Source organism: Dipodomys merriami, unplaced genomic scaffold (genome assembly GCF_024711535.1).
Source record: "Dipodomys merriami isolate MVZ:Mamm:240054 unplaced genomic scaffold, mDipMer1.0.p SCAF_19, whole genome shotgun sequence".
Taxonomy (NCBI): Eukaryota; Metazoa; Chordata; class Mammalia; order Rodentia; family Heteromyidae; genus Dipodomys; species Dipodomys merriami.
In genome coordinates, this window is record NW_027203270.1 from 22,155,350 (window position 1) to 22,168,176 (window position 12,827).

At 48.1% G+C, this 12,827-nt stretch overlaps 1 protein-coding gene across 1 annotated transcript in view; it reads left to right on the top strand.

Annotated features, from left to right (window-relative positions):
• Positions 1–12,827, top strand: part of Mrc2 (mannose receptor C-type 2) — a 56,034-nt gene that overhangs the window by 23,145 nt on the left and 20,062 nt on the right. The window contains exons 2-7 of the mRNA XM_070027710.1: positions 6,029–6,430; positions 7,463–7,636; positions 7,859–8,023; positions 8,232–8,345; positions 8,832–8,975; positions 12,579–12,767. Of these exons, the coding sequence (XP_069883811.1) occupies positions 6,029–6,430; positions 7,463–7,636; positions 7,859–8,023; positions 8,232–8,345; positions 8,832–8,975; positions 12,579–12,767 (1,188 nt within the window). The remainder of the gene's footprint in view (positions 1–6,028; positions 6,431–7,462; positions 7,637–7,858; positions 8,024–8,231; positions 8,346–8,831; positions 8,976–12,578; positions 12,768–12,827) is intronic.

The window sequence follows — 12,827 nt, forward strand, 5'->3', positions numbered from 1 at the left end:
CAAACCGGGATCCTTAGCCTCCTGAGTAGCTAGGATTACAGGCATGAGCCACCAATGCCCTGCCTGGCTTTCTTATAGTTATGGAAGATAAGAAACCAAAGATCAAGGAGCCAGCAGCTTCAGAGAGACCACCGTCTCATTGTAACCTCACATTGGTGGGAAGGGTGAGGGTCTCTCTAGGGTCTCTTTTATTTATAAGAACATTAATTATAGTCTCTAGTGTTTTGCTTTCCTGATCTCCCAGAGGCCCTACATCCTAATACCATCACCTTGGGGGATATGATTTCAACCTAAATAGCAGAAGCGAAGGAGCCGGCTAAGGCAGGGGCCCAGTGAGAAGGCAGAAGCTATTCTGAAAGCCCACCTCATGTATATCTTGCCAAAGAGGATTTCCATCCTTAGTGCTGTCAGGGAATAGGGGGACCTTGTCCCCATCAGCCTACCGTGGTGTTTTGAACACTTAATGACAAAAGTTTATGATGCTGGGTTTTAGAAAAATGCATCTGGTAGGTGGGACAAAAGGATCAGAAAGGCAGGCTAGTTGGTGGTGATCTTGATGCATATGCTTGTTCATTCAATACTTATTCGGCATTACTATGTGTCAGGCAGGGTTATAGGTGCTGGGGAATACAGTGGTAGAAAAATGCACAGAGAGACCTCCGGACACAGAAAATCAACAGAGTGTATCAGTCAGTTTTGTGTTCTGGAATGCCAAGGTATCTAGAATGTCTAGAGGTGTCTGGAATGGCCAAGGATGCTTTATGGACTCAGGATAAAATATGAAATATAGTTATTCGGAGGCACTGGAGACTAATTAAAACCCAATGGATGGAGGAGGAAAAAGGCCTTGGGTGTGTGTGGGGGGTGGGGGAGGTGGGAGAGTGACATGTAGGACCAGTTTTTCCCCTGAGCACACTGCCCAATCTGAGCTCATCAGATGGAGTGTTTTTTTTTTTTCTGGGCTGCAGAAACAAAGGTCTGAGTTTCAAGCTACTAGAAAGGGTAAACACAGAGGAAAAATCCTACAGCCATAGACATTCCCCTCAAGCCCTCTATGATTCCTAACTTGTACAAGGCCAGGCAGCAAGCCCACCAAGCCCAGCAGGAACCAGGAGGCAGGGGTTTCCATTGTTCCTGGTACTGAGGACTAGGAGCTTGGAATTCGAGTTCCACCACGACGGCCTGCTGATCACTAGAGTTTCCTTTTGAAACCTCAGAAGGGCCTCATCTTTCTTGATTAAATCCAAGGCTAAGAGCCGCACCCTAAGATTTAAGGCAAAACCCAAACAACTCCACCCTGGGAAAAGCTTAAAATCAAGCCTCAGGATCAAAGTGCTCCATTGCCAGAACAAAACCCAATGTAGTTTATAGGAAGACTGAAAAAAAATCAGATTCCTATCTACAATATCCATCATATGATTAAAAAAATTTATCCACCAAGCTGGGTGTGGGTGGCTGACACCTGTAATCCTAGCTACTCAGAAGGCTGAGATTCCAAGGATTGCAGTTCAAAGCCAGCCCAGGCAGGAAAGTCAGTGAGACTCTCATCTCCAATAAACTACTCAGAAAAAGCTGGAAGTGGCACTGTGGCTCAAATGGTAGAGCATTAGCCTTGAGCAAAAAAGAGCTCACGGAACCCTATTACACTGCTGGTGGGAATGTACACTTATACAACCACTTTGGAAAGCAGTCTGGAGGGTCCTTAGAAAGCTAAAGATTGACCTCCCTTATGACCCAGTCATACCACTTCTAGGCATCTACCCTGAACAACAGGAACCAATATACAAGGACACATGCACCTCCATGTTTATTGCAGCACTGTTCACAATAGCTAGGATATGGAAACAACCCAGATGCCCCACCACAGATGAATGGATCCAAAAATTGTGGTATCTATACACAATGGAATATTATGCAGCCATTAGAAATGACAAAATAATGGCATTTGCAGGAAATGGATGGAGCTAGAAGGAATCATGTCGAGAGAGGTAAGCCAAGAGCAAAGAGGCAAACAATACATGGTCTCCCTGATAAGTGGATGTTAAATCCAAAATGTTAGGTGATACAACAAAATTAACAGGACTTAAGAAACAAAGACCTCCCACTCATCTGGTCGAACCACTACTAAATATCCCCATGCTGCTGATCACATGTATGGTGTATATGTGTACACCGTTATATGTTATAGACTGTGATAGACAATTTGCTCCAGGAAAGTTAGAATGAACTTGTGACTTTAAATGAGCATCATTATTCCACAATACTGTGAAATTTGGGAAATTATGTAATCACTTAATCATAATTAAAAAAAAAACCTCGGGGAAGGTAGGGAAGGAAGGGATGGTAGGGGGAAAACAATGGAGGGGGTAACAATGCTCAATAGGAAGTGTACTCATTACCTTGCTCATGTAACTGTAACCCTCTGTATACTATCTTTACAATAAAAAAAAAAAAAAAAAAAAAAAAAGCTCACGGACAGACTTCAAGCCCCAGGACCAGCAAACAAAACAAAACAAAACACCCCCAAAACAAACCAAAAAATGTACAATGACTAGTATGTAATAAAATTATTAGACACTTACCCATAATGTCTAGTATATAATGAATGCTAATTCCTAGACATGTAGGCTGGAGAAAGTGACCCAAAACCAAGAAAAAAGAATCAATAGGTACAGTCTTTCAAAGAACCCAATCATTCAACACTGCGAAGAGAATTATGATGAAGCAATATGATAGAAAATAACTGGTTACTTAGAAGGAATTTAAGTAAGAGGGAGACTTACCTAACTTACAGTGTTTATTTTCCTTTGACTAAGACAGACACTTCAAATATATAAATGCTAATTGCACTTCACATATTTAGCTCTCTGTGCATGCCTTTCATTTTCTATTGGATTGGTGATTTTTGTCTTCGTAATGTATTCATTTGTTTATTGTGGCAGAAGCTCTTTTTTTTAATTTTTGTTTTATATTAAGGAATTAACCCTTTGCCTCTACCAGGTTACATATCATTTAATCCTTTGAATTTTGCCTTTGCTTTTGGCATTCATCCTGCCATGGGAAAAAAGTCTCCTACCATTAAACTCATCACTGCTTTCTTTAGGGCCTTCAACACTCCAGTATTGTTTAACTTTTTTTGTGGAATTTATCTACATCTTTAAAAGATGATTCTGATTTGGGTACAGTTTCACACCTGTAATCCTAGCTAGTCAGGAAACTGAGATCTGAGGATCGTCGTGTCGTGTGTGTGTGTGTGTGTGTGTGTGTGTGTGTGTGTGTGTGTGTGTGTGTGTGTGTGTGTGTGTGTGTGTGTGTGTGTGTGTGTGTGTGGTGTGTATCTCCTAGCGCTTTAACTGAGTGCCTGTGCTCTGATCCCAAGCTGTTTTTGTTCAAGGTTAATGTCTACCACTTGAGTCACAGCTCCACTTCCAACTTTTTAGTGGTTAATTGGAGATTAGTCATACAGAATTTCCTGTCTTGTCTGGCTTTGAACCTCCGGAGGATCATATTTTTTTTTGGGGGGGGGGGGGGTCCGGTTGTGGGGCCTTAACTCTGGGCCTGGGCACTGTCCTTCAGCTCTTCAGCTCAAGGCTAGCGCTCTACCACTTGAGCCACAGCGCCACTTCTGGCTTTTTTCTTATGTGGTGCTGAGGAATCGAACCCAGGGCTTCATGCATGCAAGGCAAGTGCTCTACCACTGAGCCACCTTCCCAGCCCCTGGAGGATCACATTTTGAAGCCAGCACAGGCACACAAATCCTCCAATCCTCTTATCTCCAATTAACCAGCAAAAAGGTAGAAGTAAAGGCATGAATCAAGTGGTTGAGTGCCAACCTCGAGCAAAATAAGTAAGCAAAGAGCACAAGAACACCTTGAGTTCAAGTTCTACTACTAACACAAAAATAAAAAAAAGAAAAGAAAATCATTCTGGCTATTCATAGAAAATGGACCCTGGAGAAATTATAAGGCCAGCATGGGAGAACATAAAGAGATGGGGTTTGGTCTCTATAGAATAAGTAATTTTTTTTACTCCATTTCTTATTAACCTGCAAGTCTGGTCTTCAAATTGCTCACTGCCCTTAGTCAGTTTCTTTTCTTTTCTTTTCTTTTGTTTCTTTTTGGGGGGAAGAAGGGGTCGGTCGTGGGGCTTGAACTCTGGACCTGGGTGCTCTCCAGCTCTTCAGCTCACTCTACCACTTGGGCCACAGTGCCACTTCTGGCTTTTTCTGCTTATGTGGTACTGAGGAATCGAACCCAGGACCTTATGCATGCAAGGCAAGCACTCTACTATTGAGCCACCTTCCCTTTAGTCAATTTCTTTACTTATAACTTCCATAACTTGTAATCTTGATGATGAGGATAAGCACTTTTAGTGTTCTTCTCCCAAGTACTTTCCATCTCGCAGCTGTTGTTTCACTTAATCTTTATAATAGTCTTACAATGAGAGACTGGTCATAAGGAAGTTAAGCCCTTGTCTGAGTCACACATGAAGTGGTAGAACCAGAATTTGAACACCAGCATTCCAACTCATGCTTTTGAGTCATGGAAGCAACCCTAGGTAGCTAGCCAACTTCAGTACAGCCCGGGATGAACAGTGCGAATGTGTGTATATGGTGCACTTAGAGGTCGCCTCAGCTGGAGAAGAGGAAGGTGTGGAACATGGCTGACAGAGACCTGAGTTTGCTTACTATCTGGGTGACACTGTAAGTAGTAGCCAAAGTCTTTGCTCTTGTTTATTTTGTTCCTTCTCCTCTTTCTCTTGCCTGAGACACAATGCACATATCCTAAAATCCACCCATTTACAGTATAAAGTTAATTGGGTTTTAGTATGTTACGTGACCATCCAATTCTAGAACATTCTCATCATCCTCTTTCCCCTAAGAAACACTATATTCTTTTTTATTTCCCCCATCTTGGAGCCTGAACTCTGGCCTGGGCACTATCCCTGAGCTCTTCAGCTCAAGGCTAGCGTTCTACCACTTACCAAGTGCCACTTCCGGCTTTTTCCTGCTTATGTGGTGCTGAGGAATCGAACCCAGAGCCTCATGCATGCAAGGCAAGCGCTCCACCACTGAGCCACCTTCCCAGCCCATGAAACACTATATTCTTTAGCAGTCTCCATCACTCTTAGCTCAGTTCCAGACTACCACTAAATTGGTTTAGTGTCTCTGTCCCTTTAAACCTCAGGTGGTATTTCCTCATCTGTGAAGTATATTGGGGGAGGGGATTGTATTTGCCTAGTGTCTTCCACAGGGGCTCCAAGAGGTGGTAGAGAAGAAGATGCAAAACAGAGCGGCCCAAAACAGCCTAAATGGTGCTGTCTCAAAAAGAGGGCTTGAAATAGTTATGAGGGTGTGAGTATGGTTAGGTATAGGCAGAGGATGAATGGTTTGAAAAGTTTCTAGAAGGAGAAGAGTATGGAAACCAGTGAGTGAGACAAAATGCCTGCAGGCCAGAGGGCTTTGGCAAAACTTTGGTGTGTCACGGAGATGGAGACTGGGCCTGCAGTGTGGGGTGTGAGAGCAGTGTACCTCTACAACCCCTCCCCAGCTGCTCCAAAACAATTACAGGCCTGTAAGAGAGGAACAATAACTAATAATCAGCTAGAGCAACTGAAATGACATGCTATAGTAAAAGCTGTTTCAAACTTAGGAAATGTTTATTTCTGGCACTTTCCATTGATGATATATTTTCAACTGCAGTTGATGGTGGAAAATGCAACTGCAGGTGAGGGGGAACTAATAAGTACAGGACTGGATCTGCTGCCTGCAGTTGGGTTTGCTGTGGAGTTTACATCCTAGGGGGAGTTGGGCTGGACTACAAGTGGGCTGTGCCTCCTCTGGGCACAGGGGTGGGGGTGGGGAGGCATACTAGTGCCCCTCTTTCTACCTTGAGGGGGACTACATAAGGGCTGAGTGACCGCCATATAAAGTGACTGACATTCTAGGCAATGATCAGTGTCTATTGGCTTCACCAGGCCTCAAGGGTCACCGTGATAGTTTCATGTCCCACCTTCTCTTTCCTTCCAGAAGCCGACATCTTCCTCATCTTCAGCCACGGACTGCAGGGTTGTTTGGAATCCCAAGGTGCAAAGGTCCGAGTCACCCCAGCCTGCAACACCAGTCTCCCAGCCCAGCGCTGGAAGTGGGTCTCCCGGAACCGGCTTTTCAACCTGGGTGCCATGCAGTGCCTTGGCACGGGCTGGCCAGGCACCAACAGCACAGCCTCCTTGGGCATGTATGAGTGTGACCGGGAGGCCCTGAGTCTCCGCTGGCAGTGCCGCACCCTGGGGGACCAGTTGTCCCATCTGCTAGGGGGCAGCGCGGGCAATGCATCCAAGCCTGGCCCCCTGGAGCGCGGAGACCACACCCGCAGTGGCCAGTGGCGTATCTATGGCAGTGAGGAGGATCTGTGTGCTCGGCCCTACTATGGTGAGGAGCTGCCTGCAGGCAAGGGAAGGGTCCCTGGTGTCATGGTGACTGGAGCAATGAGGCCTTTGGTTTTCTCTGGACCACTTGGCTGTCACCTTTTTAATTATAATTGGAAGCTTTCTATATATTTTTTTTGGAGGGGCGGGGGTTGGGGGGAGGGGATGCTGGGCCTTGAACTCAGAGCCACAACCCTACTTCCAGCTTTTTGGTGGTTATCGGAGATCAGAGTCTCATATAGCTTCATACTTGGGTTGGCTTTGAAACAAGGTTCTCCGATCTCAGCCTCCTGAGTAGCTAAGATTATAGGCATGAGCCACTAGTGCCCAGCTAGGAAGTATTTGTTTTTTGAAAAATTGGGAAAATTAACTTTAAAGGAGTTACCTTTAAGAAATGCAGAATGAATGCTGCTCAAAAAGCCTTTAAACAGTATAACCTAAAACTCAGTGGTAACTCCCTTCCCCCAGGGGACTAGCTTGGGCAACATGGCACTGGATTAGCTACTAGCGAAGGTTATCCAGTGAGGAGCTGCTGGTGATGGGCAACTCCATTGTTTGGGCTCTTTTCTGGAATCTGCCCTGATCTCCGTGGTAGAATTTTTAGTCCCATGGCTGATTTTGTTTTTGTAATTAAAAAAATGTGTATTATAAAGGTGATGTACAGAAGGGTTACAGTTCCATCAGTCAGGTAAAGAGTACATTTCTTTGTGGACAACGTCAATTCTTCCCTTGCTCTCTCCCAGTTCCTATGGCTGATTTTATAGGGCTCAGCCCTTGGGGATGACTTACGGCTGCCCTCATTTGGATGGGCGTTCAAGGGATTGGGGAGGCCCTGTTCTCTCCCATGGGGCGAGCCATGAGCCTGTGCCAGGCTCCAGGAGAGGGCACCTTAGAGTTATCTAGCACCATTGTCCCTCTCAGTCTCTTCTGACTGCATCCACTCCCTGACCCCTGAGTTAGAGGGGGCTTTCCCTGAGAAGAGAGAGGCTGTGGGGTGGGGTCCACCAGCCCAGGGCCTGACTCTGCTCCCCTACAGAGGTCTACACCATTCAGGGGAACTCCCACGGAAAGCCATGCACCATCCCCTTCAAATATGATAACCAGTGGTTCCACGGCTGCACCAGCACAGGCCGCGAAGATGGGCACCTGTGGTGCGCCACCACCCAGGACTATGGCAAAGATGAGCGCTGGGGCTTCTGCCCCATCAAGAGTGAGAGCAGGGCTGGGTAGGGAGGCATCTGGAGGGAGGCTGGTGATGAGAGGCTGGGAGCTGGGAAAGGGGCTTCAGTGGGAGCTGAAGAAGCTATGGGACTGGGGTGAGAAGCCGCCACCCTCTGTGGCATAGACTGTGCTTCCAGAGGGATGCTGAGTGGGGCTCAGGGACCACCTGCTGGGGAAGGGCCATCCTTCAGTCCATTGGTTGTGGGACTAGGTAATGATTGCGAGACCTTCTGGGACAAGGACCAGCTGACCGACAGTTGCTACCAGTTTAACTTCCAGTCCACATTGTCCTGGAGGGAGGCCTGGGCCAGCTGCGAGCAGCAGGGGGCAGACCTGCTCAGCATCACTGAGATCCACGAGCAGACCTACATCAATGGTAAAATGGAGGCAGCCCCTGCAGCGAGGTTGGTGGGCTGGAGTCTAGTCTACCCTGGGTACAGGATGCAGTGTCAGCAAAGCCTCAGACTTCCCTCAGGTGGAGACCCTGCCTCCTATCTGCATGTGAGGAGGAGTGAGGAGAGGAGAGAAAGCTGGAGGGCTGAGGATGGGACTCCTCCCTTCTCATTGCTCCCTCTTGCTGCCAGGGCTCCTCACAGGCTACAGCTCCACACTGTGGATTGGTCTTAATGACTTGGACACCAGTGGAGGCTGGCAGTGGTCAGACAACTCACCCCTCAAGTACCTCAACTGGGAGAGTGGTAAGACTGTGGGATTTGGGAACTCAGGGACCCTACAAGTACTTGGCTTCCATCTACCCTGCTCCAGTGTGAGTAGGTGAGGCCCACATTTTCACTCGTGCTTAGATTGGGCTGTGCAGGTTCATGCAATGACTTGACACAAAGTAGAAATGGGCCTCTCCCATTAGGCTCCCTCCCCTGTCCCAAAACTCAGGGAATGGGCCAGGGTTCAGCCTCCAGTCACAGGTTTGGACAGTGTATATCCAGATCCAGTGCCCTGGAGGCCTGACTAGGGAGGTCGGCATGGAGGCTGCTGTACATTGCAGAGTAGAAGGTTCAGGACTGTGTGGGCCCAGGTTAGAAAACAAGAGGATCTAAACAAGTGGAGCTGGCACTGAGGCCTGACTTCCTCCAGCTAGCCCTGGAAGTAGAGGGAGGCAGGACACTCCATGGGCCACAGGGTGAGCTTCTGTCTCCTGGGGTGCTGGTGCTCTGCCCATCCCATAGATCAACCAGACAACCCAAATGAGGAGAACTGTGGTGTGATCCGCACTGAGTCCTCAGGCGGCTGGCAGAACCGTGACTGCAGCATCGCCCTGCCCTACGTGTGCAAGAAGAAGCCCAACTCAACCACTGAGCTGACCCCTCCAGGTGAGCCAGGGGCTGTGCCACAGGTGTGGATGTGGGAGTGCATGTGCGTGAGGCTTATTAGGGTTATAGCCAAGGGGGCTCAGCCTCTCTTCTTGTTATGTCTACGAGGTGAGTGGTTCTCATCTTCTCTCTCTCTATTTAATTGTTCAGCTAATGTTTGAACAAGTTTGAATGTGCTGTCCATTCATTTGGGAAACATTTTTGGGAACCACGTTAAAGATTGGTAATATTCTTGGTGCCCTGTGGAGACCATAGTGAGCTGGAGGTGACAAGATCTATAAACACATAATTAGAATACCTTGAGTCATGGGCTGTTGTAGTAATATGTATAATAAGTGCTAGAAAAGAAACTGATGAAGTTTCTGGCACTTGAGAGTTTGGTGAAGTGACATGTGACTCGTGCCTTTCAAGTTGAGAGCAAAGATAGGTGTGGGGACGCTCACGTGCAAAGGTTGAGAGCAAAGACAGGTGCGGAGGGGCTGGGGTGTAGCTCAGTGGCAAAGCGCTTGCCTAGCAAGTGCAATGTCCTGGGTTCGATCCCCAGTACCAAAAAAGAAAAGACAAAAAAAAAATATACAGTTGGCTGGGCGCTGGTGGCTCACGCCTGTAATCCTAGCTACTCAGGAGGCTGAGATCTGAGGATCACGGTTCAAAGCCAGCCCGGGCAGGAAAGACCGTGAGACTCCTATCTCCAATAAACCACCAGAAAACCGGAAGTGGTGCTGTAGCTCAAGTGGTAGAGCGCTCGCCTTGAGCTGAAGAGCTGAGGGACAGCGCCCAGGCCCAGAGTTCAAGCCCCATGACCGACAAAAAAAAAAAAAAAAAAAAAGACAGGTGTGGAGGCAGGGAAGAAGAGCCTCCAAGGTGAGTCTGTGGTTGAGTTGGAGAATAGACCCTACTTCTTCCAAATGGGGTCTTCAGCCAACTTCACACACGAGCAGTACCATATCATCTAGAAGTATGTTAGAAATGAAGCCAATAGGTCCTGCCCCAGATTGACCGAACCAGACCTTTCTTTTTTCTGTTGGTTGTGGGGCTTGAACTCTGGGCTTGGGCACTGTCCCTGTGCTCTTCAGCTCAAGGCGAGCTACTGCTTGAGCCACAGCACCACTTCCAGTTTTCTGGTGGTTTATTGGAGATAGGAGCCTCATGTTGCCCAGGCATCAGCCTCAGATCTCAGCCTCCTACTCAGGATAACAGTGGGGTGAGCCACTGGCACCCGGCTCAGACCCTTCTTTTAAGGGTTCCACGTGAGCCCTGTGCAGGAACCATTTGGGTGTGGGGATGAGAAGAGAGTTGAGAAAGGCAGGTTGCAACCAGTCTCAGAAGAAGCTTGACTGCTGGGTGAAGTTGGGTGAGGCCAGGTAGTCTGTGGGGAACCTTTGCAGGTTTTTAAGCTCCTTTGGATGATTTACAGAGATAGTTCTAGTGTCTTATAGGAGAGATGGAGGATTTGGGGACTATGGACAAAGCCTGTTTGGGGGGCTTTACCCCTTACTGGTTTGTGGGTTGCAGAATCCTTACTTACATATTACAAATAAATGCAGGCATCCTGCAACCACCCTGCAAAGCTGAGACCTGGCCCAGGGTGCCAGTGCTCCTGGACACCCTGCCTGGCTTTATCAGTACAGCCTACTGGGCTACTGCTACTTGTTTGGGTAACCTCATAGCTGTGGAATTAGTAAAGAGGGAGTTTTCATTACAAAAAATATAGTAAAATAAAAATATATAGCAAAACCAGAAAAATCCACAAACCTGTGAGGTTGGGGAGTTTGAGTGCCAACTTTCTGCTCTAGACTGTGAAACACGCCAAAAACTGACTCAGGACTGCCAGCTACTGCATTCTCAAGTGACCCTTTTGTGTGTGTGTGTGGGGGGGGAACGGGGGGAGGGTGTTGGTGAGGGGCAGGGGGGGAGGAGCAAGCCCCAGTCAAGGCAGCCCTCCTCTGGCTGGGAGAAGCCTGGGTAGTCATCAATCCTGGGTCTTCCCAGAAATGGCTTCTGATTTTTCCCTGCCCCCAAGGCTAGTCCTGCTCCAGCCCAGAGGATGGTCTGTGGCCTCGGATTTCTTCCCTCCTCACTCCTCCTCCATTCCCAGGCATAATCTAAGCAGTTATTCGGGGGGGGGCGGGTTCTGCTTTTGGGGTATCATCACATAAGTCATGTCATTTTTGAGGGTGGCGCCATTGCTCTCCGGCGCCTGCGTTCCCCAGATAAGGAATCACCTAAAATCCGTTCTGTCAAGAGCGGCAGCTTCAGGTCGTAGCTCATTGGCTAATGAAAGATGATTGACGTCTTCTAAGCCAAGGGGTGAGCCGGAGCTGGCTCTTAGCCCACCCACTTTGCTAGGTCTCCTGGAAAAGGTGTGTCTGGAGCATCCAGAAAGAGAATCCACGTTTGAGGCAATGCTTCGAGTAAGCACAGGTCTTCCTGCCTGGCCAGGCGGAATCCTGCCCGAGCCTGACACTGTGGGTGGTTTGAAGAAGTCCTGTTTTCTCTTGCCAAGACCCAAGTGAGGGCTTGTTTGCCTCAGCTGCCCTCAGAACCCAGTCCCTAAAGGGTAAAGCTGAAATGCATGGTCCTGAGTGCAACAGGGCTTTGGGGTGCATGGAGAGGAGTTGGGGGTGGAAAAGGAGCCAGAGGACGAATCCTAGCCAGGGGATGTGACTAAGTGCAGCCACTTTATGCATCCCTTGATCCTGACACTAAGTGCAGCCACTTTATGCATCCCTTGATCCTGACTGCGCACCTAACCTGTGACCTGCTCAGTTTCCTGGTGCTGTTCAGACTGGTCCTTGTGATTACCTCAAGGCCCTGTCCCTTCATCAAAGACTTCCCAGACCAGCACAGAGTTGGTGCCCAGTGACTTATTTGCCAGAATAATTAGGAATCCATTTATTAAGTAATGTGGCCACAAGCTAAGTTTGATTCACATAGCAGGAAACACTATTTGCAGAGGAGAAAACGGACTGTGTGTGTGTGTGTGTGTGTGTGTGTGTGTGTGTGTGTGTGTGTGTGTGTGTGTGTGTGTGTGTGTGTGTGTGTGTGTGTGTATACCAGTAGTGGGCTTAAGCTCCAGGCCTAGGTGCTTTCCTTTAGCTTTTTTGCTCAAGGCTGGTATCTCCACGTCTAGCTATTTGGTGGTTAATTGGAGATGAGTCTCATTAACTTTCCTACCCCAGGAACTGGTTTCAAACTAAAATCCTTAGATCTCAGTCTGCTGACTAGCTAGGATTACAGATGTGAACCACCAATGCCCAGAGTGAACTTTAATCTTTATTTATTTTTTGTTATGTGGTACCAAGGAATTGAACCCAGGGCCTCATGTGTGCTAGGCAAGCACTCTTCCATTAAGCCACATTCCCAGCCCCAGGAGTTTTCATCTCAATCTTGGTCTCTGCCTCTCAAGTAGTTGAGAATGCCAGTGTGAACTACCACCCTGGGCTCTAAGAAGGGTTTTGTTTTCAACATCCACACTGGTCTGAATGGGGAAGGCCAATATGAGACATATTTGGTAGTCCTGATTGTGTTGACATCCAATGAGCTGGTATGTATCCAGTCTGGGCAACTCTGGGCAATGGCCATGTGGGTCTCTCTCTGCAGACAGGTGGGCCAACGTGAAGGTGGATTGTGAACCGAGCTGGCAGCCCTTCCAGGGCCACTGCTACCGCCTGCAGGCTGAGAAGCGCAGCTGGCAGGAGTCTAAGAAGGCGTGTCTTCGGGGTGGAGGTGACCTGCTCAGCATCCATAGCATGGCTGAGCTGGAGTTCATCACCAAGCAGATCAAGCAAGGTGAGGGGCTGCCTGGACTCATGGCTGGGGTGGAGGGCTGGGCCTGTCTGCTGTCCATCC